The 26737-nt window shown below is 47.3% G+C and overlaps 3 protein-coding genes and 1 long non-coding RNA gene across 4 annotated transcripts in view; 1 reads left to right on the top strand and 3 right to left on the bottom strand.

Moving 5' to 3' along the window:
* The window catches only part of LOC116416368, a 104325-nt gene extending 84523 nt beyond the window's left edge, over positions 1–19802 (top strand). The window contains exon 5 of the long non-coding RNA XR_004344639.1: positions 19726–19802. This is a non-coding gene — a long non-coding RNA (uncharacterized LOC116416368). The remainder of the gene's footprint in view (positions 1–19725) is intronic.
* Positions 2043–3529, bottom strand: LOC100122215 (tetra-peptide repeat homeobox protein 1-like). Its single transcript, XM_001606560.4, has 2 exons — positions 3032–3529; positions 2043–2658 (listed from the first exon to the last, which is right to left on the bottom strand). The coding sequence occupies exons 1-2, from the start codon at positions 3372–3374 to the stop codon at positions 2522–2524; spliced, it is 480 nt and encodes a 159-aa protein (XP_001606610.1). The 5' UTR covers positions 3375–3529; the 3' UTR covers positions 2043–2521.
* apd-1 (apidermin 1) lies at positions 13387–16358 on the bottom strand. The gene is made up of 3 exons (NM_001173391.1): positions 16321–16358; positions 15036–15417; positions 13387–14304 (listed from the first exon to the last, which is right to left on the bottom strand). Exons 1-3 carry the CDS (start codon positions 16330–16332, stop codon positions 13907–13909), a joined length of 792 nt encoding a protein of 263 aa, NP_001166862.1. The 5' UTR covers positions 16333–16358; the 3' UTR covers positions 13387–13906.
* A 2251-nt stretch (positions 19803–22053) lies between the features above and the next one.
* apd-3 (apidermin 3) lies at positions 22054–26489 on the bottom strand. Its single transcript, NM_001173392.1, has 4 exons — positions 26460–26489; positions 24418–24679; positions 23992–24336; positions 22054–23848 (listed from the first exon to the last, which is right to left on the bottom strand). Exons 1-4 carry the CDS (start codon positions 26469–26471, stop codon positions 23676–23678), a joined length of 792 nt encoding a protein of 263 aa, NP_001166863.1. The 5' UTR covers positions 26472–26489; the 3' UTR covers positions 22054–23675.
* Positions 26490–26737: the final 248 nt, after the last annotated feature.

Raw genomic sequence — 26737 nt, 5'->3', positions numbered from 1 at the left:
AGCGGCTTATCACGCGCGCCGAGCAGCGGGTGATTAGGAACAATGTACACAAATCCCGTCGGCGAGAGTGTAAAATCATAAACCAGCCGCAGGTATCACGCCGCAGCGCAAATCGATTGATATTTCAAGTGGCCGGACATACATACATACGAGAGAGAGAGAGAGAGAGAGAGAGAGAGAGAGAGAGAGAGAGAGAGAGAGAGAGAGAGAGAGAGAGAGAGAGAGAGAGAGAGAGAGAGAGAGAGAGAGAGAGTCGGTCTCTGCTGTAACTACATCATTTAAGCGCGCTTCACGCCGTACGTGTACGACAGAGGCTATATGAAGCTTCTCTCTCTCTCTCACTCTGCATTCTGTTTAATATGCGCGCGCGTATATTACTTTAACGGGGGCCGGCTTGGACCATCACTTGGAATAATTGGCCACTGCAGCGTATTTCGGCGCTGGACTGCACACTTTGATAGAGCATCGGTCACGGCTGCGCGAATAACCGAAGGATCGATTGCCGGAGAGAATATTCCATACCCGCCTGCGTGCAGGTGTGTAACGCGCGCCGTTTTTATTAATCCGATATGGTTTTTGGAGATTGATTCGCGCCGCGGTCGCGGTGGTTTCGATGCGCTAGCCTGTATACACTGTTATCGTTGGCTGATTTAGTTTGATTTGAAGCTACGAATTATCGATGCAAAATTAGCTGTCAGAATAGAACGGACAGTTTTCGAATTAGAACACAGCCGATGAATCGTATCGCTGGCGGTAATTCATGCGCGTATTTCTGTTAATACGTTCATTAGGAACAATAACGCGGCTGCGGAATTTAACTGGTAATTTAATACCCGGTTTAAATTCGCGCGCCAGTGTAACTGATATGTATTGTCGGCGATATCCCTCCCCCCGGTAATTTCGTCGTAATTTTCAATCATCATGTCCCAAAAACTCGATCCCCGCGCAAAATCATCCCTAATCAGCAGCGCGGTGTACACGGGAATATAAAAAGTTCACCTTTCGATTCTCCTCCGTGAAAATTCGTTATCACGAGGAGAGAGAATACGCGGCTGATTGTGGAAGGCAATTTCCTACAATTATCGACCTGACAGGCTGCCGGACAATGGCTGGATTACACGAAGCGAGAAACAGCTTCCTCCGCCTCGTGGACTATACCAAGAAAGGCCTTGTCAAAGCTCCTGTTGCCGCTGCTGCCCACTGACGTGTTATGCGCATGTAGATCGCGGAACGGCTCTCGTATTTAACTCTCGCTCGGTGTGCTGCGCCTATAAATAAGAGCAAATAAATCGAACAGCAAATAGCACTTTAGCTTTCGTTGGCTCCAATAAACCATGCCTTATTGTGACGTAAAGCACACGTGAGCGATCGATCGATATTTTTTTTCGAACCTCTGTCTATCTGGTGCTAGCAGAGATATAAAGAGCGAATATTTCGCTTTTTACGCTTGGACTCCACTTTCTTTATCCACATGTCGCGTGGGGGCAATCGTTTAGCGCGCCGTAATTGTGCACTTGCGGCTGACCGTTAGCGCCTTTTTTTCCTCGTTCGAAGGCTTGTAAATCGTTGCCCCGTGCTGCGAGGCTTGAATTATTTTTACGGGACACTTGGCACAAGTGCTGTTTAAACGACGGTTCAGTGGTGCAGTCACGCCTTTGATTTTTGAATTTTCGATCTCGAATCGAGCAATAAAACAAACATTTACTATCTGCGTTTCGAGGGAGTGTAATCGGATACAGCCGGTCGTTATTTGGAAAATACGACTACCTATCGAGAAGCTACTCGCAAACGCGATGTATTGGAGCGGCTACAGATCTGGTTGTAATGATTCGTGCTAGATGGCACAATATAATATGCAGATGCGAGTGATTCACATTTAACGAGCATCGCACTGTACCGCGGTCTATCTTGAGTAATCCCCGGAGCGGTTATTATCCCGCTTTAAGGCGATCCCCCCCTCCCCCCCCCACCCCGCAGCAGCAGGTCACAGCCAAGGAGGTGTAGGTTATAAGAGGTGTCTCAAGATCATCAACACAGGTGAATCCATTGAAGTGATATGCCATTTATTATATGTATAAAAAAACGAGATACATGTGAATAAGTGGATAAAGGTCGTTTTTTTACACTTTTTTCATATGCTGATTGTGTTCACGTGTTTATGTGTGTGTGTGTGGATATACGTATGTATGTGTGCGTGTGACGTTTGTACAGAGTAACATAAACGTAGCGTAGTATAACACGCGAGTAAAATCGATTATCGGCGGGAGGTACTATAGCGGTCGTAAAACGGTGAGGAGATCGTGTGGCGGTTCGGCGACTCGGCTCAGTGTACACTAGTCTCTAGCGAAGAGAGTGTACGTCCGGAGCTGACACGCCGTGGTCGTATGGCACTGATGTGTGTGTGTGTATGTGTGTGCAGGTGTCGGCTTCGGTGTCCCTCTCTTCCTCTCGCTTGGTCTCTCGCCCTCGCATCGTCATCGTCGCCAGTGTTGGATCGTAGAGAAGGTGGGAGGGTTGGGATTTACCACCAGGCACCGTGTCCGTGGCCGAGTCCGGCGTTGATGACTCCGGAGGGACCGGCGATCAGAGCGCCAGGGGCGATCGGGCCGGCGAGGTGAGCGGGTCCAGCGATCGGTCCAGCCAGGACGGATCCGTGTCCTGCAATAATCGATGGAATTATGATTGTGATTAATACTCGCCCAATTTTACGACTTCTATGCGTTAGTCTCGTTGCATAAGATTGATTCTATTTGTTTGCAGAGCGTAGAGCCGTTTACGGTCGAGCTCGTTAAAGCTGAATCGGAATAGAAAAAGAGCGCGATATCGGTTTCAATTTTATTGGATGTTATAATGAGCGCATTACCGCTCGGGTGTTATGCCAGGCCGTAATTGCTCGCTCGAGAACAATTTGTAGACGGTATGCTTGTTCGCACTTTGTTTTACACGCAGCATGTATAGAGAAAAAATAATGATTTGCATAGCGCCGTTGCGAAATTGTTTCGAAGCGCGATAGATCGAGAGAGCGCCTTACCCCAAGCACCGTGTCCAGCGAGGAGACCGGGTCCAGCAGCCCAGGGACCGGCCCATCCACCGTGTCCGCCGAGGACGGCAGTTCCGGCGCTGACGGATCCACTGACGACGGAGGGTCCAGCAACGGCACCGGTGACGACGGCACCGAGGTCAACGGCTCCGGAGATGCGAGTGGGTCCGTTGACGGGTCCAGCAAGAGCGTGGGGTCCGTTGGCGGGTCCGATGAGGCTGTTGGGTCCGGTGACTGGGCCAGCCAGGGCGGCGCCGTGTCCCCAGAGTCCGGAGGGCTTGGCGGAGGCGGCGGACAGAGCCGCGAGAACAATGGTAGCCAGGAAAGCCTTCATGGTGATGGGTTGGTGGGTTGGTTGGTTGGTTGCTGCTGTGTACTGAGCTGTTACTGCTGGATTGGATCCGGCTGATGTGACGAACTTACCGCCGGTCCCGGCAGCTTATATACTCGTTTCTCGCCGTAAGAGCCGCGTGTTAGGAGCAGGCAAAGGTCGCCCCGCGCGGCGACAACCCTTGGGCGGGGCAGCACACACGTGGACAGAGCAACATTCTCTCCTTCTACACCGAGTAAGCGTGTGTGTACGCGCGCGAGTTCGTTGGTAGTGGTGCGGCAGTAGCTTGCCTCCCGATTAGCTGTCGAGAGCGTACTTGCGCGCACCTTCCTCCCAGCGCCTTTGTCAGCGAAATCCAAGTGTTATACTACTTCTCTTTTTCTCTCTTGGACGATTTTCGGAGCTGATTTTTCGGAGCTGGCCCATGTCGTCGGCCGACTTGATCGATGGTGGCGGTGGGTCGTAAAGAAGCTCGTCGAGCTTTTTGGCTGTCGGAGCTTGGAGAATGGGAGGAATTTCGAAAGGCGGACGTCGCAGCGTAATTATAATGATAGTAATGATTGCCTTGAGGGGCAATTAGTTTGCGAGCTAATTATTGCGTCGATCGGTACGATTTCTTCGCGTAACGCAACGTTACGGATGATGAGCAATTAATTGAAATGTGCGACTATAGCCATAATTGTTTATAACCCTCGTACTTTAACGACGATGCAAAATACGCAAGATGAGCGATCGATTATTAAAATAAATTAAGTATCGCTGATTGGATTCCTGGTGATTATAGAATCCGTACCATATTATACACAAAAGCGTATACACTCCTGCGAAATCGAAAAAATCCACCCAACAATATAGATCGATCGATAGTTATACAAGTACGTAACAATCCCAAAGAATTTCATCAGTCGAAGCCCCCACTCGATCAACGCAGCAGGATCTCTCCCCTTTTTGCAAAATGCCCTCGACAATCAACAACGCGCGCTATGCACTTTCGATTCAATCATTCCTTCGCAGCGCGCGAACCAAAAAAGCATATCTCTCTCTCTCTCTCTCTCTCTCTCTCTCTCTCTCTCTCTCTCTCGGCTCTATGCACTCAACGCTCCCGAAATAGCATCGCGATAAAGCAGCGTCCACACAATTCAAATTCTGTCATTATTATGTCAGCCTACCAGCTGGCACTTCCGCATGAAGTCCGGAAAAAAGGCAAAGAAATCACTCCCGAGAGAGAATTGCGCAACGGCGCAATCTCTCGCAGGGTCGAAAAATCGCCGGCAATCGGCGTGACTAATTTTGGTCGCGCGTTGGCTACGTATACGGGAGCGCCCGCGATAGAATAGTGCGAGTTACGTTGACAGCTCGGAATTCGCCTTGTCTCTCTCGAGCTGCGCGCACGCCTGCATGCATGCATATATCCCCTTATCGCTATTAAAGTCAAATGCTCTCGCGCCAACGCCTTGAGAGACAGAGAAAGAACCTAACCTGTGATCTCGCAGTGCATCTCATTGCCGGGCTATATACCCGATTGTTTGCGAGCTTGCGCAATTGTCGTGAGCTCGTCGTCGCTTCCTCGAGATATTTTCATTAACGCGATAATTGAGCTTGTTACCCCGCGACATGGCAGCGACGACGGGGCTTCCATTGTTCGCTCGTCTCAATTATTATTCCGCAGCGATACCTATGAGAGATTAGCGATAAGGTGCGTTGCTCGCTGCGCCGATCAACATCGTCGATTGTTATGTTGTATGCGGCGGCAGCCATACGCGTGAGCATAATATCGTCGGAGTAGCAAAGGGATGAATCGATGAAGGTCGAGATCGCGCGACGACCTTGTCCCGCAAGCATTGTTTCTCTTTCTCGGCGAGGAGGGCGCCGATGACTCAGGCTCGAGGACGTGACATCCAAACCTTCCTCGCTCGGCTCGTCTCTCTCCCTGTGTGGCGCAAGCCAAGTGCAAGCTATGGCCATTGTATACTTCACACATCCGCTCTCGCGCGCAAACGAGTTATCGTTGCCCACGCCTAGGTCTCGTGCTCGAGAAAGAGAGAGATCGAAAGTGCCAAGATCCATTGTGTTGCTGCGTATATCGTACGCACACACACACGCGTTCTTTCTCTCCAACACAATTCCACGGATCAGTGGTTAGACTCTCTCGCAGGGGTGGAGGGGATACGGGCATGGTTATTTTTTCTTTTTTTCCCTACCTCCTCGACCAGTTCGCCTAGAGAATTCCTTTGATTTGTCTGCTTCTGAGGCTTGGCCACAATGGCCACTTGGAGCTTGTAATAGCGCTGATCAATTGCATCATTAGGCGCTCGAGTGCTTGGACCGAGTGATGGGCGAGAGATATGGCTTTCGGGGTTTGCGTACTTAATTCGTGAGTGCGCGCTCTTGCGTAAACGCCAGGTAAGGTGCAGGTAGCAGGTTGGCACACGGTGCATGGGGGTATGTGGAGCATCTGCGATAAGATAATTCTTAGGCTTCTCGAAGCATTTCTGGGAGCAATTCGAATAATCGTGCGCTTTTTTTATTAGAGGAGCTTTTAACGTTCAAGGGACGGGGATACTATAATAAATCGCGCATCTCAAAGGTGAGAATAATAATCAACGCGTATTCTCCCTCATTAAAAAATGTCCATACAGCATTGTATCAATATAGCGAAACATTTAAAGAACGCGATAAAAAGCCGGCAAAGCAGCTACTCTCACATACGCAGGTGACTTTAACTAGTTCAATATGCGCCGGAAAAAAGGATATCCTCTCTGGCATGTGCTTCCCTTTATGCGCAACGGCTCACAATAATCACCTCTGCATATATCTCGCACGGCTATTATGAATTTCCATTACAAAGCTCTCGAGTCGTTGTCGTCGACGACGACGGCGCCTAGAGCTCCGGAATAACGGGATTACTATAGTCGATTACAAGTGGGAGGCTTGTTAGTATTGTGTTTAGCGTGAGATTTCGTGGCGTCGAAATTGCCGCCGCCGCCGCCGAGAGAGAGAGAGAGAGAGAGAGAGAGAGAGAGAGAGAGAGAGAGAGAGAGAGAGAGAGAGAGAGAGAGAGAATAACAATCGACATTGTCGCCGATATTAGCAGCAACACGCAGATCGGCACAAGTGAGCATTAGCGATGCTTTTTTTCACTCTTTCTCTCTCCTCGTCGCGCTATACCCTAATTGAGCCGTGCAATAATATATGCAAATGTCGAAACTATAGGCGCCGTGTAAGCGTGTAATTTCGCATAATGCACGTGACATAACGCGCGCGCAAAAATAGGAAGACAAAAGAGTATCGGGATATGCTTTACTGTTATACGAGATTTTTTTTGCCTGTCGTGTGTGTAAGTATGTGACATAATCTCTGAACTTAAGCGAGATTTGCATTGAGCGAGAAAATCAGATTATAACGTGGAGTCATGCCTTGCGCAGAGATGCAAGTCACTGCATCTTTTATCCTCCGCGCGATACGTGCCATAATGAACTTAGACCGAGCGAATATATCGGCGTTTAATCTATCCACTGCGGCATAACGTGATTACTGCCTCCCCAGCGTGTGTCATGCAATTTCACTTGGAAAAATTATCGATCGATCAACGCCGCGCAGAGCCATAAAAAGCGCACGGCAGACAAATTCGTCGAAAGCCCTGGCAGTTATTGAAGAGTCGTGGGGGTGGTAGCTCTGGAAATAGAATGATGGATGTCTTTTAATGTTTGAGCTGGAATATAGTGAGAGAGAGAGAGAGAGAGAGAGAGAGAGAGAGAGAGAGAGAGAGAGAGAGAATCTCTTCCCGGCCGATGCACCAAAACTCATCGGCAGCGGAGTACTGCGTCCTTTCCGCATTGATAGATGTGTGCAAGCGGGCGTGTAATACAATACAACGCACACAGCAATAGTGCGAAAGCGGAATTATGGCGTGTCACGGGATCGTCACAATTTCACCGGATATGCGCATACTATACGATGGGGCTGCGCGATGGAATTGAATTCGCGTGATTATGGTGCCGGAAGAGGGTGAAATCGTGCACCATAGTCTATCCAATTAGTCGGAAAAAGTACGAATTTCAATAATGCTTCCAGCCGGTGATACACGGTATTGTTTCTTGGAGAGGAGATCTGTTCTTGGAGTGTACACATGGTGCTGTATATTGTATGGCGCACAATGGGCGAAGAAAAATTGATGTTTCGCATCTAAATTCGTTATTGTTTTCATTTTCAACCGTGATCGATGGATCTGCGCACAATGGAATCGTAATTGCAGTGGATGTGTATTTTTTGGTCGGCAAAGCAAATCGAATCGACTTTTTTAATCACTGTAATTTCGGAGTCTTATCGGGCTCTCGAATATTCGAATTCAAATGGTCGCCACGTGAATGAGATAATTATATGGATGCGAGAGGGAGGGAAGCAGCGGAATTTCTTTATCTGGATAAGGGGAGAGCCATTGAACTCGATTAATCATATGCGTCGACTTGGAAGGCGGCGCACTGTGACCGCAAATGATAATAAAAAAAAAAAAAATGCCGTATCAGAGAACTATCATATCAGGTGTTATCTGTGTATACGTACATGACGCAGTCGCGGATTCGAATTTCATCATGCATTATTCGACAGTTTTGATTGTCACGGTGACGACCGCCCAAACCTGAAACGTGCATTTCTATAATACCAAAGAGGTGGTAACGGCATCGATTTTTATCCAGAAGATGCATTTTTATCGCGAAAATCCTTGTTCCTTTGTCTATCGAGAGCCTTTTACTCTTACGCTGTTCGAAGAAAAAATCTCGACGAATGAAGCGTTAACACGGCCTGACCTCCGCGTTAAACGGGGATCAGCTGAACGCGCAATATACAAAGCAAGCGCTCAAGGATATTTATGGGAACAGAGAGCGAGCGAGAGAGCTGCGGTGGAATTTACTTGAATTTTTCCGCGCGCTCGAATCGGCAGATAGAAGTGTGTTAAGGGGTGCGGCGGCAGTAGCAGCTTTTGGAAAAAGCAGGCGTGAGCTTTTTTCCGCCGTCACGGACCAGTAAACCAGAGAAATGCCCCGCCCCTAGATCTCTCTCCCCTATATAGCGTGTAGCACAAGCTCAGCGACCCACGTGATATGCCGGTCGAGCCGAGGCGAACTCTATAAAAGCTCACTTTTGTACGGGAGCGCGTGACAATTGATCCATATAATTCCGCGCGACGGCCGAGTGGACAATATATACGTCTAGGTACGATTCTCTCGCACTCTCTTCGCGTCTTACTCTGTCTCTTTTATTCTCTCTTCTTCTCTCTTTTTTGCTTCTCGAAATCGGAATTGGACGTTTTGTTCTTTTTATTCTGACCTATACGTGGAAATCGTTGCTCTGCTGTAGTCCAAAATGTATGTGTTTACCCGTACTACAACGTAGCATACAATATTGTACAAAGCTTCGGTTCCGTTATTGGCGCGCTAGTATTGAAAATGGATTTGGTTACGTTCTATAGGGGGAACAATAAAGTCGATTTCCAATGATATAAAAAAGAATTCACTTTGAATAAGTATTGAAATCCATTTTGATTGAATTGGCAGTGTTATCGTTGGTCTGGCGTTTTATTTGTTTTTGCAAAATAAAAGAAACGTAAAAACGAATTTTTGAAAAATTGCGACCTTTCAAACCTGTTGGGAAGTTGAGATTGTTATTTGAGAAATAAATCTTAAAGAATTGATTTTGCCTGCACGAATCAAGCAGTAGAAACTGTTGTGATCTGGTCAGACAACTTCTAGATAAGTCTACTTAGTATTACATGATATCTTTTTTAACACTCTCCTTAACTTTCCGATGGGTTCTGGGGTCTTAAATTTTTCATCTTTGTTTTTATTTTCTTACAGATTACGCAAGTCATCTCGAACATTATTATTACATCTGTTACCGGCAAGTACAATTTAATAATTATTTTAATTGCTAAGTCTCGTAAGTCACTTCGAGTTGCTCGTATTCGTGCACAAAGTTTGGACAAGTTTTGCATTATCAGCACGAAAAATTTGAATATCCCATTCTTAAGTATTCGCGAACGGCCGTGGAATATATTTCAATGAATGAGTTGAATTCTTACGAGGATTCCACGAAATATACGCACTGCTCAGTGATTCAAAATGTAAATCGAAAAGATACATTTCATTTGATGTCGAAGAATGCCTCTGTCGATTAGTTTTATTTCATTCCATATCGATAACCATATCTATCAACTCTTGACGGACCTTTTCATTTATCTCAGAACCTGCTCTCACGTACGCGTTATCTAAATTATGTTTCATTTCAAAACACGAACTTCGACAGATATTTCGCGGAAAAAAAAATCCTAAACGTGTAGTATTTTCAAGTGTAAAAATATATTTATTATCTGACAAGCCTTGATTGATGCCTTGTTCACCCCGCGAAAAAAAACGATGGATGTTAATCTTCGATAACTTTCGCCGCGAGCCGTCAAAGCGCTCCGTCATTAGTTATGAAGCAACTTTCGGCAATTTTCGGTATATTTTCCAACACGCGAGCCGATCTTTTAAAAACTCGCGGTAAGAGGGCCTGCACCGGCATTACGCCATAAACACTCAATTTTTCACCGTATTCGATACAAAACATGTCATTTTAAGATTAATAGCGCCGGGCGCTCGTTATATGGCCGCTTTTCGCGAGTGTATAAAACTTCGATTGGTATTGCACTTTTTTCCGCTGTAAATTTCGATCTTGACGCGGCTGAATGCGGACGTCGAGCAGCAGCACACCTGTACTAAATTACGCGGCAATTTGACCGAATCTCATAGCCTCTCGCAGAACAAAGAAAAATCTCATCGACATTCCTATATACCCTCGTGCTCCGGAGATAACGACAGACGCCTGTGTACGCACACCCCTGGGTGGGTTTTTCGAAAATTCATTACGATAAAACCATCGCGTTTTACGAATTCGATTTGCACCAATGAAATTACTCACGCGAACGTCCGTGTTTACAAGCGTCGCCGGCGAATAAATCAACATAAATTACAGTTCTGGCGTTCGCCATAAAAAGCTTTGTTATTTTATACAGCAGTCGGCGTGGTGAGTGGAACGCATTATACGTTTGCTGAAACGGGGTGTAGCTCAAGCATCCGAGCTTATCAGATATCGAGAAGAGAAAGTTTAGCGTTGCAGAATATAAGAATAGCCGAGAAAAATCTCAGCGTAACAGAGACACGTCGTATCCATTGCTTGACCGTTATAGAGTAATTTAGACGTATTTTTAATCTGAATATCTCAATAATTACACGTACACACAGTGAGAGATAGAAAAACGCCCAGCAATCGCGCTCGCGCTTACGCTAATAGATAAACGCGCTCGACCTTGCAGGAAATGCGGTGTGTGCATGTGGGTATACAATGCACAATCCGAGCATTATCTGTCTCAATACTGACCACACCTATCGTCGGCGCGCATGACGATTGTCGTGCGCGCTGAAGAGGGTGGAAAAGGATCGGAGGCGGCCTTGTTGGAAATTATACGGAGCGCGATAGGAATCGCGCTTAAGGCGTGTGTTATCTCAAGTTCGGAATGCAGAGCGGTAACCGGTAGTCGTTGACCCAGGCGATCAAGCGCGTGCGCGACCCGGACAGAGAGACAGAGAGCACGTATGTGTATGTAAGTACAAGAGAGTAGCTCGCGCGACTGATTTATGGAGCAATCCCCGGCAAGGTTTAATGCACGCGGCGGCAGTGGGCCGGGTGAGTAAAAATTTCACTCCTATGCAGGCATGCGCATGCGTGATATAATGCTCGTGTGTAGGCAAATGATCCGCGCGAGCTAGTCCGGGACAATTGGCAGGTGCTCCATCAAGCGCGAGCCGACAACTTTCCATTTCGGTTATTAAGGGTGGACGCGCTCAGCCGGCATTTGTCTTCGTTTTGCACAACGCGAGCGAAGCTGGCTTTCTTTTTCTTCTCTCTCGTATCCACCTACCGCTGCAGCGTAGGCTATTCTACTTTTAATTGCTCTATTATGCATGAGCGCGCGCGATTATTTATTGATCAATTCGAATCCGGGAGAGAATCGTGCGAAAAAATTCCGAACACGCGCGGTTTGGTTCGTTTTGACTAATGAAGGGATCTCATTTTCTCTCTCGCGCGAGCTCTGATTTATGCTTTCGCTAAGTGCACTTAAAAAGGGTATACTTACTCTTTTCCCTCGCTCGGTCCGCCGCGCCATCATTTCTGCGCGTGTGCGACCTGTTGAAAAGTCGAGCTTTCATGCATTCTTCTCTCGGCTCGTTATCGTCGTCGTTGTTATTGTTATGAAACGATATTAATTGCCGCAGCTTATCGCAATCGTCATCTAATGTTCTCGCGCGCGTTAATAATTCACGCGCTAGGGCTCGTCGCTCGAGAGAAAATAGTCATTATTTGCGTTTGTCAATGCGTGCGCGGCGACGTACGTCCGATGCATGAATAATCAATGCGGCGCGTGTGCGCGAAAGAAAGGATGGAACACGATGCAACTTCTCGGGTTGCTCGCTTGGAAACTTTCCAACAAAGAGCTCGACGTGTGCAGGTACGACGGTACCAGGAACTTATTGTAATATGTGTATTATATATTATTCATTTTGTATATATTATACGCCATTGCGAAATCCTTATTTCCAATCGGCGAGCAGCAGCGCAGCGATGACATCAGTCGGCGTTTATTGTATCATGTACCTATATGTTTATCCTCGCAATAAAAGTTAATGTCTCAGCAAGCACATAAAGGGTCATTCCTTACGTCTCTCTAAAACAGTGATAATTCAGCCCGTGCGCCACACAACTACACAATAGTCTTACCCACACAAACGTGATGCACATTAGCGCAAACAGCTACACAGCGCGATTCACGGGCACACAAAGAAGCTGGCAATCCCTCTCGTTATACCATACAAACCCGGAGAAAGGGAAGATCCTCGTATTCGGGCGTATAATCGCGTTACAAGTGTTAGCGCGGCCGACCTTTCGGCATCCACGTATACAGACTAACTCGTACACACAGAAGCTGACTATAGGTTCAGAACGCTCTCACACAATGCAGCAAGTGCAGCGCGGCAGCAGTGATGAAACGTAAGAGATTACGCAGTCGCTTCGTGTATACGCTCTGCCGCGCCGATAGACCTCCTAATAGAACGTTGCAGAGAGAGACTCTCCGTTGCCTGCGCTGCATACACAGACACACATGTATCGAATTATCGAGCTCTCTCGCTCGCTCTCGCTGCAGTTCCCACAGATTCGCCCGGCGCGTGGGAAACAACGCTCTCGCGCGCAGATGCCTCCTTACGGGTGTAGCTGCTGTCGCCCGTAATTCGTGATGGCACTTAATGATTTTTACGCGCCATGGGGCATCCTTTTCATAATTCCACGACGCGCTGCTTTGATTGTTTAGACGCGCGAAATTTATCAGGCAATTTTTCAAATTACAGCACGCTATGCAGCGCCCCAGACAACGGCATTGTGCATTAAAAGTGTCGCAAGACGGATGATTTGAATTTATAGTCAGCGAATTCGAAGAAGCCTGTAATTGCGCGACGTTGGAAAGTGTTAATGAAGTATTTTCGGTGTCGGTTCTCAATTATAGGGAAATAATGGATTGTGCTGCAATTTTAAAATAGTCTCTCTCGATCGTCTACGTCGTTAATAACGTTCGCCGGCGAGTTCGATTTCTGGGCCGGTGAGCGATTAATTGAAATAAAATACGAGCCGATAACGCGCGATCCCGAGAACTTTTGGAATAATAAAAATAAAACAAAATTTTCGTTGAAATATCGGCTTACAAATCGTTGATTGTTACTGGTATAAAAACGAAATTCAATCAGCTAAAAGCGCAACTCGATCGCAATCGTCAACGCTCCGACAGTCGCTTCGCTGCAGTAAATTAGCGGAATTGATACCTCTCATTAGCCACGGCTCAATCGCTCAATTAAAAACAATAATAATAAGAGCAAAAGCTGGAGAGCGGAGGTGTATCGTGTAAAGGCAATGAAGTAAAGCGTCGGATAATCATGATTATTAATCGTGCGTTTATTGAGCGTGTATCTACTTATATTTACATACACCGCCAATTTTCTCTCATCGAGTCGTATAAAAAAAATGGTATTTATACATATAACACATATATATTGTATGTATATATCAATGGCATGAATCTCCCGCGACAGAAAGGTGTACGGAAAGACAGTATAACAGAGGTATCAAAACAGTATAGAGAAGAAGGGTGGAAAAGACATAGAGAGAAGTATGGTTGAGGCATACGGCAGGCGGGCATCGTCGTGCGAGTGCGAGATCGAGCGGCTAATTCGGTACACGAAATCCGAGCGCGGCGTGTAGACTCCGCCCTCGGTGTTTGGCACTTGTCCTCGTCCTCTCCGGCGATGTTTCTGGATATATGCTCAGGTACACATTCCGCAGGCGTTCGATTTCATCGGCAGTTTGAGTTCCGCGTTAATCTTGTTGTTGTTCCTGTTGTTCTTGTTGTCGTTGGCTAGCTATCTATACTGGGGGCGCGTCCGCTGGGCGGTTTACCAGTGTCCGTGTCCGTGTCCGGTGACGATGGCAGCGCCGTGACCGGCACCGTGCGTCGTGATCTTGCCGGAGGGTCCGGCGATGACGGCGGAACCGGCGTCGGGTCCGGAGACGGCAGCGGCTCCGGCGTGGGGTCCGCTGACGGCGACGGGTCCGGCGTGGGGTCCAGCGAGGGCGACACCGTGTCCGTGGGGTCCGGCGAGGATGGCGCCGTGATGTCCGTGTCCGGCGAGGACGGCTCCGTGGTGAGCGGGACCGACAGCTACGACTCCGTGGTGGCCTGGGGCAGCAAGGACGGCACCGTGGGCACCGTGTCCAGCCCAACCGTGTCCGGCCCAGCCGTGACCGGCACCGTGTCCGGCCCAGCCGTGGGCACCGTATCCAGCGCCGTAACCTGGTGAGCGTAATTGAGTTATTTCTGAGTTTTCAATTCGAATGATCGATCAGCTGTAGAGTAGAAGAAAAATTAGGTGGATATGCCGATAGCGAAATTCGTCAAATCATTTTTCAACGATTTTAGCGCGTAGAGCTCATTGGTTAAGCATCGATAATAGGACGTAAACAACACGTGCTACGCGGCGGCAAATTGCACGCTGTGTCACGGCCTCGCCATGGATATGTGTCTTGAAATTTCGTAATGCATTCCGACGATTCCTGGTGTAGTGTTATTTATACAAGGATCGATAAGATTGTTGCACTGATCCGCATTATGACATAAAACTCATTTGCAAAGCGGACGTGAGACGTTTTGTACGAGTAACAAGATAGATCGTTTTTCCGATCGCATGCCAATCCGACGCGTGACACAGTGACCAACAAAAACTAGAATAGCAGTTCTCGTAACGACTTTGAACAAGGGTCGCGTTCCACGTCCAACCACATCCGTCTTTTTCGACCGAATTTCGCGATCTGTTTAGTACGCTCGAGTGACAATTAGAAAAAACTTTGCAGATAACAATCGCTTCAAGGTGACTGCGATAAGACTCGACCGGTTCGGCGCACGCCACGCCCAACCGTACTCGACCTTTTTCACTGCGCCTAATCGAATTCCACCTGTTGCTCGAAATTCCGCATTTCTCTAATTCCAAAACCTGATCTAGATATCAAACGTGAAACAATTCTTACCCCAATGATCACCGCCGTCCCAATGACCACCATGATAGCCCTCAACGTGAGCGGGTCCAGCGACGGAGGCGGAGATGACAGCGGGTCCAGCAACGGCTCCGGAGACATGGGCGGCTCCGGCAACGGATCCAGACAGATGAGAGGGTCCGATGACGGGTCCAGCGAGGGCAGAGGGTCCGGCGTGGGGTCCGGCAAGGCTGGCGGGTCCTACGACTGGGCCTGCGAGGGCAACGCCGTGGTGACCCCAGTCACCGTGGCCGCCCCAGGCACCGTGACCGCCCCAGGCACCATGACCGTAGGCACCGTGCAGACCCGGCCACGCGGCTCCGCGCTTGTCGCGCAGGTCAGCGCTCGCGGCGGAGATGATGGCAAGACAGATCAACTGGAAATTCAGCGAGAAAATTAGCGAGTGACGAGGTGTTCGGAGCGTGGGCCAACCAGTAGAAAAATCCGGCATTAGTGAGACGCGAGCTTGTTTTGACTTTTACAGGATCTGGCGATAACTTGTGAGTGTCGGTGAGTTTGGAGTAGAGATAAACGTTAGTTATTGGAAACAGTGTTAATAAGTTTTGAAATGCTATTAGCATAGGAAAAACGGGAAAGTTATAAATTTTATGGATTTTGCATTTGCATAATTGAGATTGTAAGTGCGTTTGAGTAATGGGTGTGATTTTTTGATATATTCACAATACTGAAACGTAAAGAGTAAAGTTTTTGGTTGGCTGGGTTCGGAATAAATAGAACGTCGGACTGGAAGAAAATATTTTTACGCAAAAAGAATCTAACGAACGAACTAAATTAAATGAGAAAATGGAAATCCAGTACGTTTGAATAATGCACGAATTTCATCTATTTTTTAAACGGATTCTCGGCTCTCCGCTTCGTAGGTCCCAATAGAGTAAAAAAGTCGTTTGCAATTGATGCGCACGTTTTTTTATTAAAATTCATCCGGCGCATAGAAAAGCGACTCGGATGAGTTTTAAAAATTAACACCGAACTAGAGGATTTCGTTTACAGAATTTCCAGTACGGATTTTAATTCAACTGCTGATATGGACGTATCGAGAGAGACGGAAAAATCTACCAATTTTAGAAAACTTCAACATCACCTCAGCCAAAAGTAAAAAGCCAGAGAGCACCACCACCACGTCACGGCGCACTTGTGCAATGATCAATCAAGCTAATACACTCGGACAGGAGCCGCGCGGCGCGGTATAATCACTCCGCGACAAAAGAAGCGTCAACAATCACAACGGCAACACTACCTCATCGCAGCTGATACTTACAAAACCCTTCATGTTGTCGGCTGTCGATAGCTGAGTGTGCTTGGGACGGTTCGTCAAGGTGCTTATATATGCGCTCGGCGCGCGAAGCTCGACCGCGCCCCCGCGCGCGCCGGCCTAATCCCTTCGAATCGCTCCGCGCGAGCTAGAGAGAGATAGAGACAAAACGGGGGAGAGCCGCCGCCGCAGCCGCAGCCGTAACCCATTGTGCAAGAAGGTCGCTGCAGCAATCGGACACACCCATGACTAGCTGCCGCGCCGTTGGTGCAGAGCCGCGGCTACGGCCTTCGCGTGGTCCAGGAACCGGCGTCGTGCTATATGTGCAACCTCACCCCTCTCACCACCACTCTATGTACAGCAGCCTGTGTTGTGCTCGTTGTTGTTGTGACCGACCAGTTCTCCTTAGCGATAAGGACACACGCTCTCCTTTGTCCGATAAAAAGAAGGATTTAATAATCGCCGAGAGACACGCCCTGCGCGTACCAACGCATACTCACTTTTCTTTTATTCTCCGCTATTCCCTATATAAATTTGCGCGCGCCCAGCAGTCGGGCTTGCATTTCCCGCGGGGCTGCGCGACACTTTGCGTCGACGTGATTTTACACGCGCGAGAACTATTCTGCTTCTGCTGCTGCTGTTGTAGTTGTTGTTGTTGCTACTTCGGAGCAAATTCGGTTTTATCGAGTTTTCAAGTTGACGGAGAGACGGGCGAACATTCCTTGGCGCGCGAGAGGCTCGTTGCTTTGTGTGCTCCTCCTCCCGCTGTGCGGCTGAGCTTTTTTCTGCTTTTAACTTTGTCGGTTTCTTTTCTCGACACACACGCTTTTTCCCACCTTTTCGATTACTTTTACTCGAAATTACTCGCTTCTGCGATTGACGAATTGCCAAAGGGTTTGTGTAACTATACATTTAATTTTGGGCGGAAACGGGTAATGTCTTTCGGCAACGACGTTGTTTACCATTATGCAAATGAACATTTTACTGGCATGTAATGTAATTCGAACGAAGTGGCGACAGTGTCGCATTAAAATTTCGCTCCAGTTATTTTTATAGATGCCATTGAAGTGTCTGCTTGACGTAATGATGAACGACTGACTTTGAGTTCGCCTGAATACAAACGCAATCGCCGCAACAATAATAGCTATTACTTTTTTCAGTCAATAAATCTCTCCGGCAGGAAATTTAATTTTTACCTTATTGACTTTCACGCTCTTCGACGTTTCACAAACCTCGATCTGTTTCGTTACCAACTACTCCAATTTCTCAAACGTTTCGCTACGAAGACGTCCCCACCCTCCCGTAAGATTCTCGCAAAATAAGCGTGAGAGCTTTTGCTCAGAGCATATTTTCGTCCGCCCAGTTTTAGATCTCAATTCACGTACACGTTCGCATTGAAATCCAGTCATACACAGACGTCGGCGCTACGTTGGGTTTGGCAAATTCCCTGTAATTATATAATCCATTACGACTGCCTATCAAAGCAGCGCAGCACGAAACTTTTTTCCGAGATCGATAAATCTCCTGATACGGACGGAGAGCAGCACAGCGGTAGGGAGAGATAACCCCGTATAAGAGAATTAACCCGCGCGCGAAGCTTGTAAATCGCATTTCGCGGCTGCAGAGGTAGAGGAAAAAAATCGCGAAATCGGCAAGATTAGCCTCAACCTTTCGGGCCTTGCGAAATACACATCCAGCATCACGAAGCGGCTCCGACTCTCCTCTCTTCGCAAAACGCCTTTATAAATCTCGGCTCCGAGCAAATTTCTCCCCTCCTTTGGCGCTTTTTTTTCGCGAGAAAGCACACAATGATTATCCCAGACTTCAGAGCAACGGCAACAGCAGAGTCGCGCGCGAGAATAAAAGTGAGGAAAAAAGTGTATGTATATACGTGTGTTGGAATGGTTTGTAAAAAGGCGGTTATATTCGCGCGCGAGAAGGCACGAAGAAGGTATCCGCCGATCCACAATAAACGACGCCGCCGCTGCCGCAGCCGAGAAGAATAGAAGGTACGGAGAGCTGAAGCCAGTGCCCCGGTGTGCTCGAACGTGATCACGGCTAATAGCGAGGCTGACATTTACGGTCATTGTCTGCGCCGAGGCGGACGCAATAGCTGCTGCTGCTGCTCTATACCGATGCTCTTCTCTTCTTCTGCTTCTTCTTCGCTCGCTCTCTCACCTTAAGGCCTAATTGGACGTTTCGCGCGCATTCGAATCAGTAGTCGGGGTAATGTACCGTAGTAATGTTCGGCTTTTAATGACAACTATGGCTTTGCTTCGCTCCGCAGCGCCGTCCGCGATCTAATAATAATCCACTCGTACTTGTCCCCCCTCCTGCTCTTAGCCCCGATTTAGCGAATGATATTGTAATGGGAAAGATATTGGACCGATCGAGTCACCTGTCATCCGCTGAACGTGGCTATGTGAGATTTGATTCTATGTGAATCGCAGAGAGGCTCCACATGTTGCAGAACTTGTTTACTGCATGCTCGATGTGGTGTTGGAATTGGATTTGCGTGGTTTAATTTACCTGTTCTGTGGTCCGTTAAGAAACCGATCATATCAGCCTCGTGCTACGAGCATCAGAAGCTATCATCAATTTGGAGACTTAAACGTTTTGCAAAAATGCTGTATTGGATGACGCGCATCAAGAGGGAATCTTATTACAATTTTTGTTATTTTTATTTTATTTTTTGCGGATGGGTCATTATAATAATACACGCGAGTGCAACGCTGTCGATTGTAGTTAATTAATACATGTTCCGAGGCACCAAGAGTCATAATTGATAACTCACGACTCACAACAACTTTATAAAGTTGTTACAAAACGCCTTACGATGGAAATTTGAATACTTTAGCGTTTGCAACATTTTGAAAAACTAATGAGCGTTTTCATTTTGTTACGTAAACCTTTTTCATTTTGCATCTTTGATTTTGAATTCTGTCCTATAAAGTTCTGTTAGGATAATAAGGTTTTGAGACTAAATGCTAAAGTTTACTCTACTGCGCGCCTTGACCTACATTCCGGAAGAATGTGTTCGTATTAATGAACCTTGTATAGCCGAGGGATAAAGAGGCCGTGACTAAATAGATGCACAATTATTACCTATTAAAACTGATTTATAATTAATAAAAAAATATTCACGATGGATTAACGTATTCTCGCTAGAAACAAATTAGTCTCGATGTATTATTGTAGGCTATATCGTTCGCATCATCGGAGGCTATTAATAATAAATTTAATTGATAGCTTTGCATAAACTATATAATTTGGCAAAATTATGAGTATCGTACAAGCGAAACGTCATTAATGAAATTCGCTTGCACATTGTAGATATCAATTGGATTTTAGACAATCGTTGTATAGTTTTTATCGCAGGATAAAGTTTTAATGCGAAAAATTTTGTTACAGGTAATAATGGCCTCTTGGAGCTTAAATGCATCGATAGTTCAACTCTTGCTCAACTTAAGGTAAGCTAATAATGCATTATATAATATTAGGTGAATGGCAACTGTAATAAATAGGCTACTCTCAAAAACAGAGAGAGAGAGAGAGAGAGAGTATTTAATTAAGGGCTTTGACCCCTTTGACGTGAAAAGCTCTCAGCTAAATACCGTAACTTCATTTGCGCGCTCCCCATTTCTTCTCGTGTGCACTTGCGTACGCGTTTCGCGATATCACTCTCACAGAGGAAAATTGAATAAAAGACGAATGAGAATGTGCAATACAGTAGGAAACAAAAAGTTATTAAGTAGTGCTGTCTTGCTTCTGGCCTAATTAACCAAGAGTACTTTTTACATCGAAACTAATTAAAGCGCTTTATCCTAGAGGGGGGTTTGTTAATGTAACGTTTTGAGTTTCACAAAGACGTGTTGAAAATTTTGTTTAGGGTGTTTGGAGTCCAAATCTATGAGTGTTTTCAGAAACTGAACGCGTAAAAAAATCATTAACCATACTGAGGGATTGTTTCTAAGGTCATGAAAAATCTTTACACCAAACGCCATCTATTGATTATAGCTAAGGAGATCAGCAACACCCGCATTGAATCATATCCAGCGTGAATATTGACTAACGAATAATAATATATGTTTGCTGTTTATTCATTTTTAAATGTATGCATGTTTGATTTGTCGATTAATTATTTTCATGTACTAACAAACTCGATCGGTCTTCCCTCATTTCTAATTTATAAGCGTGATCCATCAGGTACAGTAAGCTTTTTCTTTCTACATGTTTATTTTTAAATTTATCGCAAATACTATGTCATTCAATTATTTAGCGCATAAAGTTTTGACATACTCACATTTTGCCTTTATTAGATGGAAAGTTACCGACCGTATTAACAATATCGGTAACCTGTAAAGGCGACATCTGTACCGATCGGCTCTATTGGTTAGATCGTTGCAGTCAATGTTTTTGCATTACTGTTGTTTATTGTGTTCACCTATCGGAGGCGCCATCTATAAGATTTTCTGCTTATAAATATCGTACTTAGCCAATGTTTAAAAATTTGCAAAGCTATTCGTAGTTCACTAGTCCGCCGCTAGTGTCCTTGTTTGCATTCGCGCTGATGATGCTTGAATAGAAATGACAACATCGCTTCAATAATAAGATGTTTTTCTTTTCCCACGACCTTTTAGCAATTTTTACTCCCAAAGATGATAATTTCAAAAAATAAATGATTTTGAAAATGTTAATTTAAGTGATGATGTTAAACTTGATAGATGAACGCCTTTGAATTCGAATGCACAAAAATGTTATTTGACATATTTAGTTTTATCATTCTCATCATTTTGAAAAAAGTAAATAATTTAAAGAGAAACCAGTAATCAGAACAAATGCATTTATGCAACGAGAAAATGCAATTCTTAAATTTTTCGCATTAACATCGTTAGAGATAAGACTGATTGGGTCTTACATAAGGTAGCTATTGATTTTTTTTCTAATTAAATTAACATTTTTGAAAATTCGTCAGTTCATCAGTTTTATACAACATCAACTCTGCAGGTTACAAAGTTTCAACCAATTAGCGTAATTATGTTTTCAAGAATCTTGACTTTTTTGCTTATTGTTCGCACGAAAAACAAGTTTTTTAACGAACCAATTAAAAGTAATTGCACTAGATTTTGCAATCAGCTGGATAATTATGACATAGAAAGAAGGTGAATTTCAAATTTGCATCGCAGCTTGCGTAAACGTAATGAAATAGGGGCTATGCGGTCTATCGGTGATATGTGGTTTTTGTCCTTAATAAGCAAGTGAATGTGGATCATTTAGAGCAAGGGGTGACAGTTAACGGTTTCAAGTCAAAAGAATGCTGCATACTTATTCCGCAACGCTAAATACTTTGATTTATCGATATCGGTGTTGCGAAACGGATTTATTTAACGGTGAGTTGACGATATTTTTACGACTAAAATTATTGTGGTCATGATTATACTAATGAATTGAATTGATTGGAGTGGATGAGGTAAACTTTTTTCAGTTGTGATTATTAATAAATATTTCTTTTGAATTTTCTATTGATAGGAGGTAAAAAGGATTGCTTTGATGTTTTACTTTTACTTTGGATTTCAGAATCGTTTGAGCTAGACCATTGAGAAGATCGAGCGCAGGAGGGCAGGAGACGGCAGTGAGGGTGTGTGTGGAGTGTGAGAGTAAGATAGAGAGAGAGAGAGAGAGAGAGAGAGAGAGAGAGAGAGAGAGAGAGAGAGAGAGAGAGAGAGAATACAGATATGATTGAGTTTTAAATACTGATGCTTTATTTTTATATAAAGTATTGTATAAATGTATAAACGCTATAAATACGTGGCATCTATCTATGGTGGTGGGGTGCTAGTCGTGATCGCATAGAAGGTATGACGAGGGCGGGCGGGGTCGGGGGCCGGCGGCGGCGCGCCATCTATGTACATTCATTCACTCACGGGAACGGCTGACCTACCATAATCTACCGGTCCTCTTCACTAAACATAACATTGTATATGCATAATATGTATATATATACGTATAAAAACGGGTATACACATGTAGGCATAATAGTACGTGTATCTGCGTAATATAGTGACAGAAGAAGTCGAAGAAGAGAAGTAGTAGTAGTTAAGGTAGTGTGGCACATTCTATGCACATGGACGAGTATTGTAATAATAAAAAAAGAGTTGTATCTATGTACGTTGAGTGTGGAGCGTGTGAGTGACTGTGTGTGACTGTGTGTGAGCGCGTGGGTGCACGGTACGGCAATAACAACAGTGAGGAACAAGGCGCGCACGCGAACACCGCGCCGCTCCGAGATGCGAGAGCGCGTAAGCGTGTTGTCGTGTGCCTCGACTCGAGAGAATCATCAACAGTACAATAATACAAGAACAAAGTCACATAACCAGCACGTTACACGTTCGGCCATACTCGAGAGAGCGATGCTTGGTGTTGCTGGCCGAGGATGTCCTTCGTCGGCCGCTCTAGAAAACAGAACGGGCCGCTTGTGCGGGGCCAGGTCCGCTCGTTGAAGTATGCGTATGACTGTGCGCGCTCGTGTGTGTGCGTGTGCGTAGATATACGTTCGGTGCACGTATACACTTGTGGTTGTGTGGGTGTGTGCGTCGCCGGGTGCGTTGGTCTCCGATGTCGATGATGATGAGAGCGAGAGCACACCAGGCGAGCGACTCGTCCAGCTAACTAAGGCCCGTGGCGTTGGCGCCTCCGATCCCGATATCCGCCTCGATGAGAGATGCTTGGTATGTGTGTGTGTCTGTGTGAATCACGACGCACTGCTGCTGCACTTGATTGTATGTTGTATGCTGTGTTGTTGTCTGTGTATGCTGGACCGGAGTGCGCGCTCGCGGTTGGTTGGTTGGAATTTCGGACTTTGAGGAGAGTATACAAGAGAAAACAAAGAGTACAAAAAAATGTAATAAAAAAGAGAAAACGAAAACGACAGGCAGCAAGATTTTTCCCGATAGTCGACGAGAGACTGAACTTGGGAATTGACTAAATAAGTGATAGTTGAGAATACGTGTGAGATGTGCGTTCTCGTCGCGCCGCGACGACGGTCGTGTCTCCCCTCTGCAACTGTCCCGCTAGTCTTGGCTCCGCCCTGTGTGTATGTGTGATGCTGTGGTTGTCGTTGTGCATATCTGCGGTGTCGGCGTTGCTGCTGGTGGTGCACGCGCGAGAAGAGAGATAGTCGTAGAGAGCAGATTCGGAGAAGATGCAGACAGAGAGTAGAAGAGAAGTAGAGTAGAGAGAAGAGAAGTAGAGAACAGACAGAGAGTGAGAGAGAGATTGAGCGCGCTGAGGATCGTTGACCGGTTAGACTATGGTGGGTTTGCCGCCGTCGCCGAGCCGAGATCGCTGTGGTCTAGGACCGTCTACCACTTGCCATGGATGGGGCCGGGGATGATGGCTCCGTGGGAGCCGAGACCAGCGTGGATGGCGCCGCTGGGTCCGTTGATGACGGCGACTCCGGCATCGTGGCCACCGATTCCACCGTGGATGCCTCCGTGTCCACCACCGATCACGGCGATGGCACCAGCACCATATCCTGTGCGACAAGAGGAATAGACTTAACATCAGGCTTATTTTGCAGTGCTGCGTCACTCAGCCGTTGACGTCTGGCCGATATAGGCTCGAGGCTGGCTGATGAGCGGGTATAAGCGAGCTATAGCCGGAAGAGATGACACTCACCACCACCAAGACCTCCGGGAGCGGCGGCAGCGGCGGAGCCGGAGCTACCGTCGTCACCGTTGATGCCACCGGATCCGGCGTAGAAGGCGACGCCGCCGTAGCTGGGTCCGACGAGGTTAGCGGTGGCCTGGCTGGGTCCGACGAGGGTGGCGGTTCCCTGGCTGGGTCCTACGAGGGTGGAAGGTCCGGCAGCGGGTCCAACAAGGCTGGACGGTCCGGTACGGGGTCCTCCGACGGACTTGGCTCCCTCCTGGGGTCCGACGAGGTCGGACGGGCCGCTCTGGGGTCCTACGTTGGCCTTGGGTCCCTCAGCGGGTCCAATGTCGGCCCTTCCGCCGAGAACTCCTGCAAAAGCCAGAGAGTGAGCAGAGTGTCAGAACCGCTCGCCCGTTTGGCCGGCAGCATGCTAGATGCTCTTGTACCCACCTCCGGAGACGATCTGCTGGACTCCCGCAGCACCGGCGGCCGAAGCGGCACCGGCGGCGTAGCTAGCGCCAAGACCTCCCGATCCCAAGCTGGAAGCACCACCCTGGAGGGAGTTGGCGGTTCCGGCACCGGCGGCGAGTCCACCACTGAGTCCCGCTCCTCCGTGTCCGCCGTAACCGCCACCGTAGCCTCCGTGGCCACCGTAACCGCCGTGCGCGATTCCGGCACGGGCCGTCGCTACAGCCAGGCAGGCGAACACAATCTGCGTGCGGGAGAGAGCCGAGAGTGATTAGTTACTGCTTTTTCCCACGAGGACGAGGAACTATCCCACGCGCCGATCGCGATTCTCTATAGATGCACACCGATGTACACGTCGATTACTCATGCGGCCGCGCGCGCGCTCGAGCTCGCGTAATGCAGCGCTGCTTTCACTTTCGTTCTCAGCAGCGCAGCACAATGCGCGCCATTGTCGTGTGCAGTTTATCTCTAGCTCTGGCGTGCATGGACGCGAGAGAGGAAAAGCCGATCGCTCAAAGGGTCGTTATGTCATAAAAGCGGGTAATAAGCCCCGCGGATATACTCGCGAACTTTATGCCGCGCGGTAACGTTTCGTAATTGGAGCGATAGTATACCGCTCGCACCTAACACGGCTAGCACCGGTCTTCCATATTAGGCGAAAAATTCCGCGGCGAGTTGGCCTACAGAGGAGAGGAGTATCGCCCCTTTGCCGAGTGAGAGAGAAAAAAAAGGAGCAGCCGAGCCGGCTGAGGCTTTATGCAATCGCCGTTTAAGCGTAATATGCCAGAGACACGCGGGATTCATAATTAATCGGCTCGCTCGCGCACTCGTTAGAACCGCTCCTTAGCCGGCGGCTTTGCCCGCGATAATCTTGCGAAATTCGCGATACTCGCGTCCGATTGTGGCGCGCGAGGCGAGAGAGGAAAATTGATGCACGTCCCCGATCTCTTTCTCTCTCTCTCTTATAGTGTGTGCGTCTAGTGTGATACTATGCAGCCGCACACACAGAGAAAGTGGCAGCGGGAGCGGCGCGCATTAGAAATCAATCCCGCGCTGTATACTCGGAAACTAGCAAGGAAATTACGCATTCGTTCGCTAATAATTTTGCATACACTTTCACGCGCTCGCGTCTATTAATTTTTTTTCAGCCGGCCGAAATTTGATGAAGCTTCCGGTATATGCGTACGCGCCGGCGTGTAATTGTATCGCGAGAGAGTTAACGAACCGCGTGCCTCTCGTGTGTGAGATGAAGCGGATTATTAATGCCGAGCGAGCGAGAGCCGGAAGTTTCCGGGGAGCTTTATGGTCTGCGGGCGGATTTCGAGACTGTGGGCCCTGTTTTCCTTTTCTCTACACGGATCAAGTTCGATGCGTTATTAGAAAGCGGCTGCGAATAAATGTTCCGCGGGTGATTGGAAAAATTTCGTAGAATAAAACTCAAAAAGAGGCACAAAGTATCGGAGAGAAAGTCCGCGGTGAAATTGTGAGACGCGTGTATTCGCGCACTTGCCGATTATTATCCACTAATCTTCCGCGGCGACACACACGAGGCTGTGTGCCGATACAGGAGAAGAAAGCGCGTTCGCAATTTCACCGGTGAAGTTGGACCGTTAGATGCTCAATGCATTATGCAACTCATTGACGTTCATGAATGAGGATGCACGAGTGCCGAGAGAGTGAGGAGCCGCGACCGGTTGCAAGTCACTCTCGCTGATTCAGCGCCGCGACCGGTTGCCGTGAATGAGGGAAGAAGCGCGCACTTGGGCGCGAGTCCCGTTAGGATAGAAGAAAGTAGTGAGTGAAGATAGAGAAGTAAACGCGGATCAGAAGAGGAAGCTATGCTCTGTACCGAGAGCTTGCAAAGCCGAGCTTTTTCTTGGAAATCCGGAGCTGGCAGAACTTAGAAACTTAGAAAGACAGAAAGATACTTAGAGAGAGAGAGAGAGAGAGAGAGAGAGAGAACGCGAGAACACTTAGAGAACCGGAGAAGTAGAGAAGTAGAAGCAGCCGTGGGAAATACTCACAAAGGCCTTCATGTTTGGTTTGTGTGTGGTGGGCTGGTAGTCCGGTGAATGACTGACTTGGGCCGGGCCGGGCTGCCTTATATACGCCTAACTCTCGGGCTCCCTGGCCACGCTCCACAATCACCATCCTTTCGAAAGCCGCCGCCGCAGCGGCTACCCCCCTCTAGCTAGACGGAGAGAGAAAAGCCATAATCCTCCTTTACGGACTCGGTACACTCGCTCGCTCGCACGTAGGCTATACTCTTTCGGCTATCTTTTCCCACCCCTCCTCGCGCTCG

Source organism: Nasonia vitripennis, chromosome 2 (assembly GCF_009193385.2).
Source record: "Nasonia vitripennis strain AsymCx chromosome 2, Nvit_psr_1.1, whole genome shotgun sequence".
Classification (NCBI taxonomy): Eukaryota; Metazoa; Arthropoda; class Insecta; order Hymenoptera; family Pteromalidae; genus Nasonia; species Nasonia vitripennis.
The sequence above is the reverse complement of the archived record's forward strand: the minus strand, read 5'-3'. Positions and strand labels throughout refer to the sequence as shown.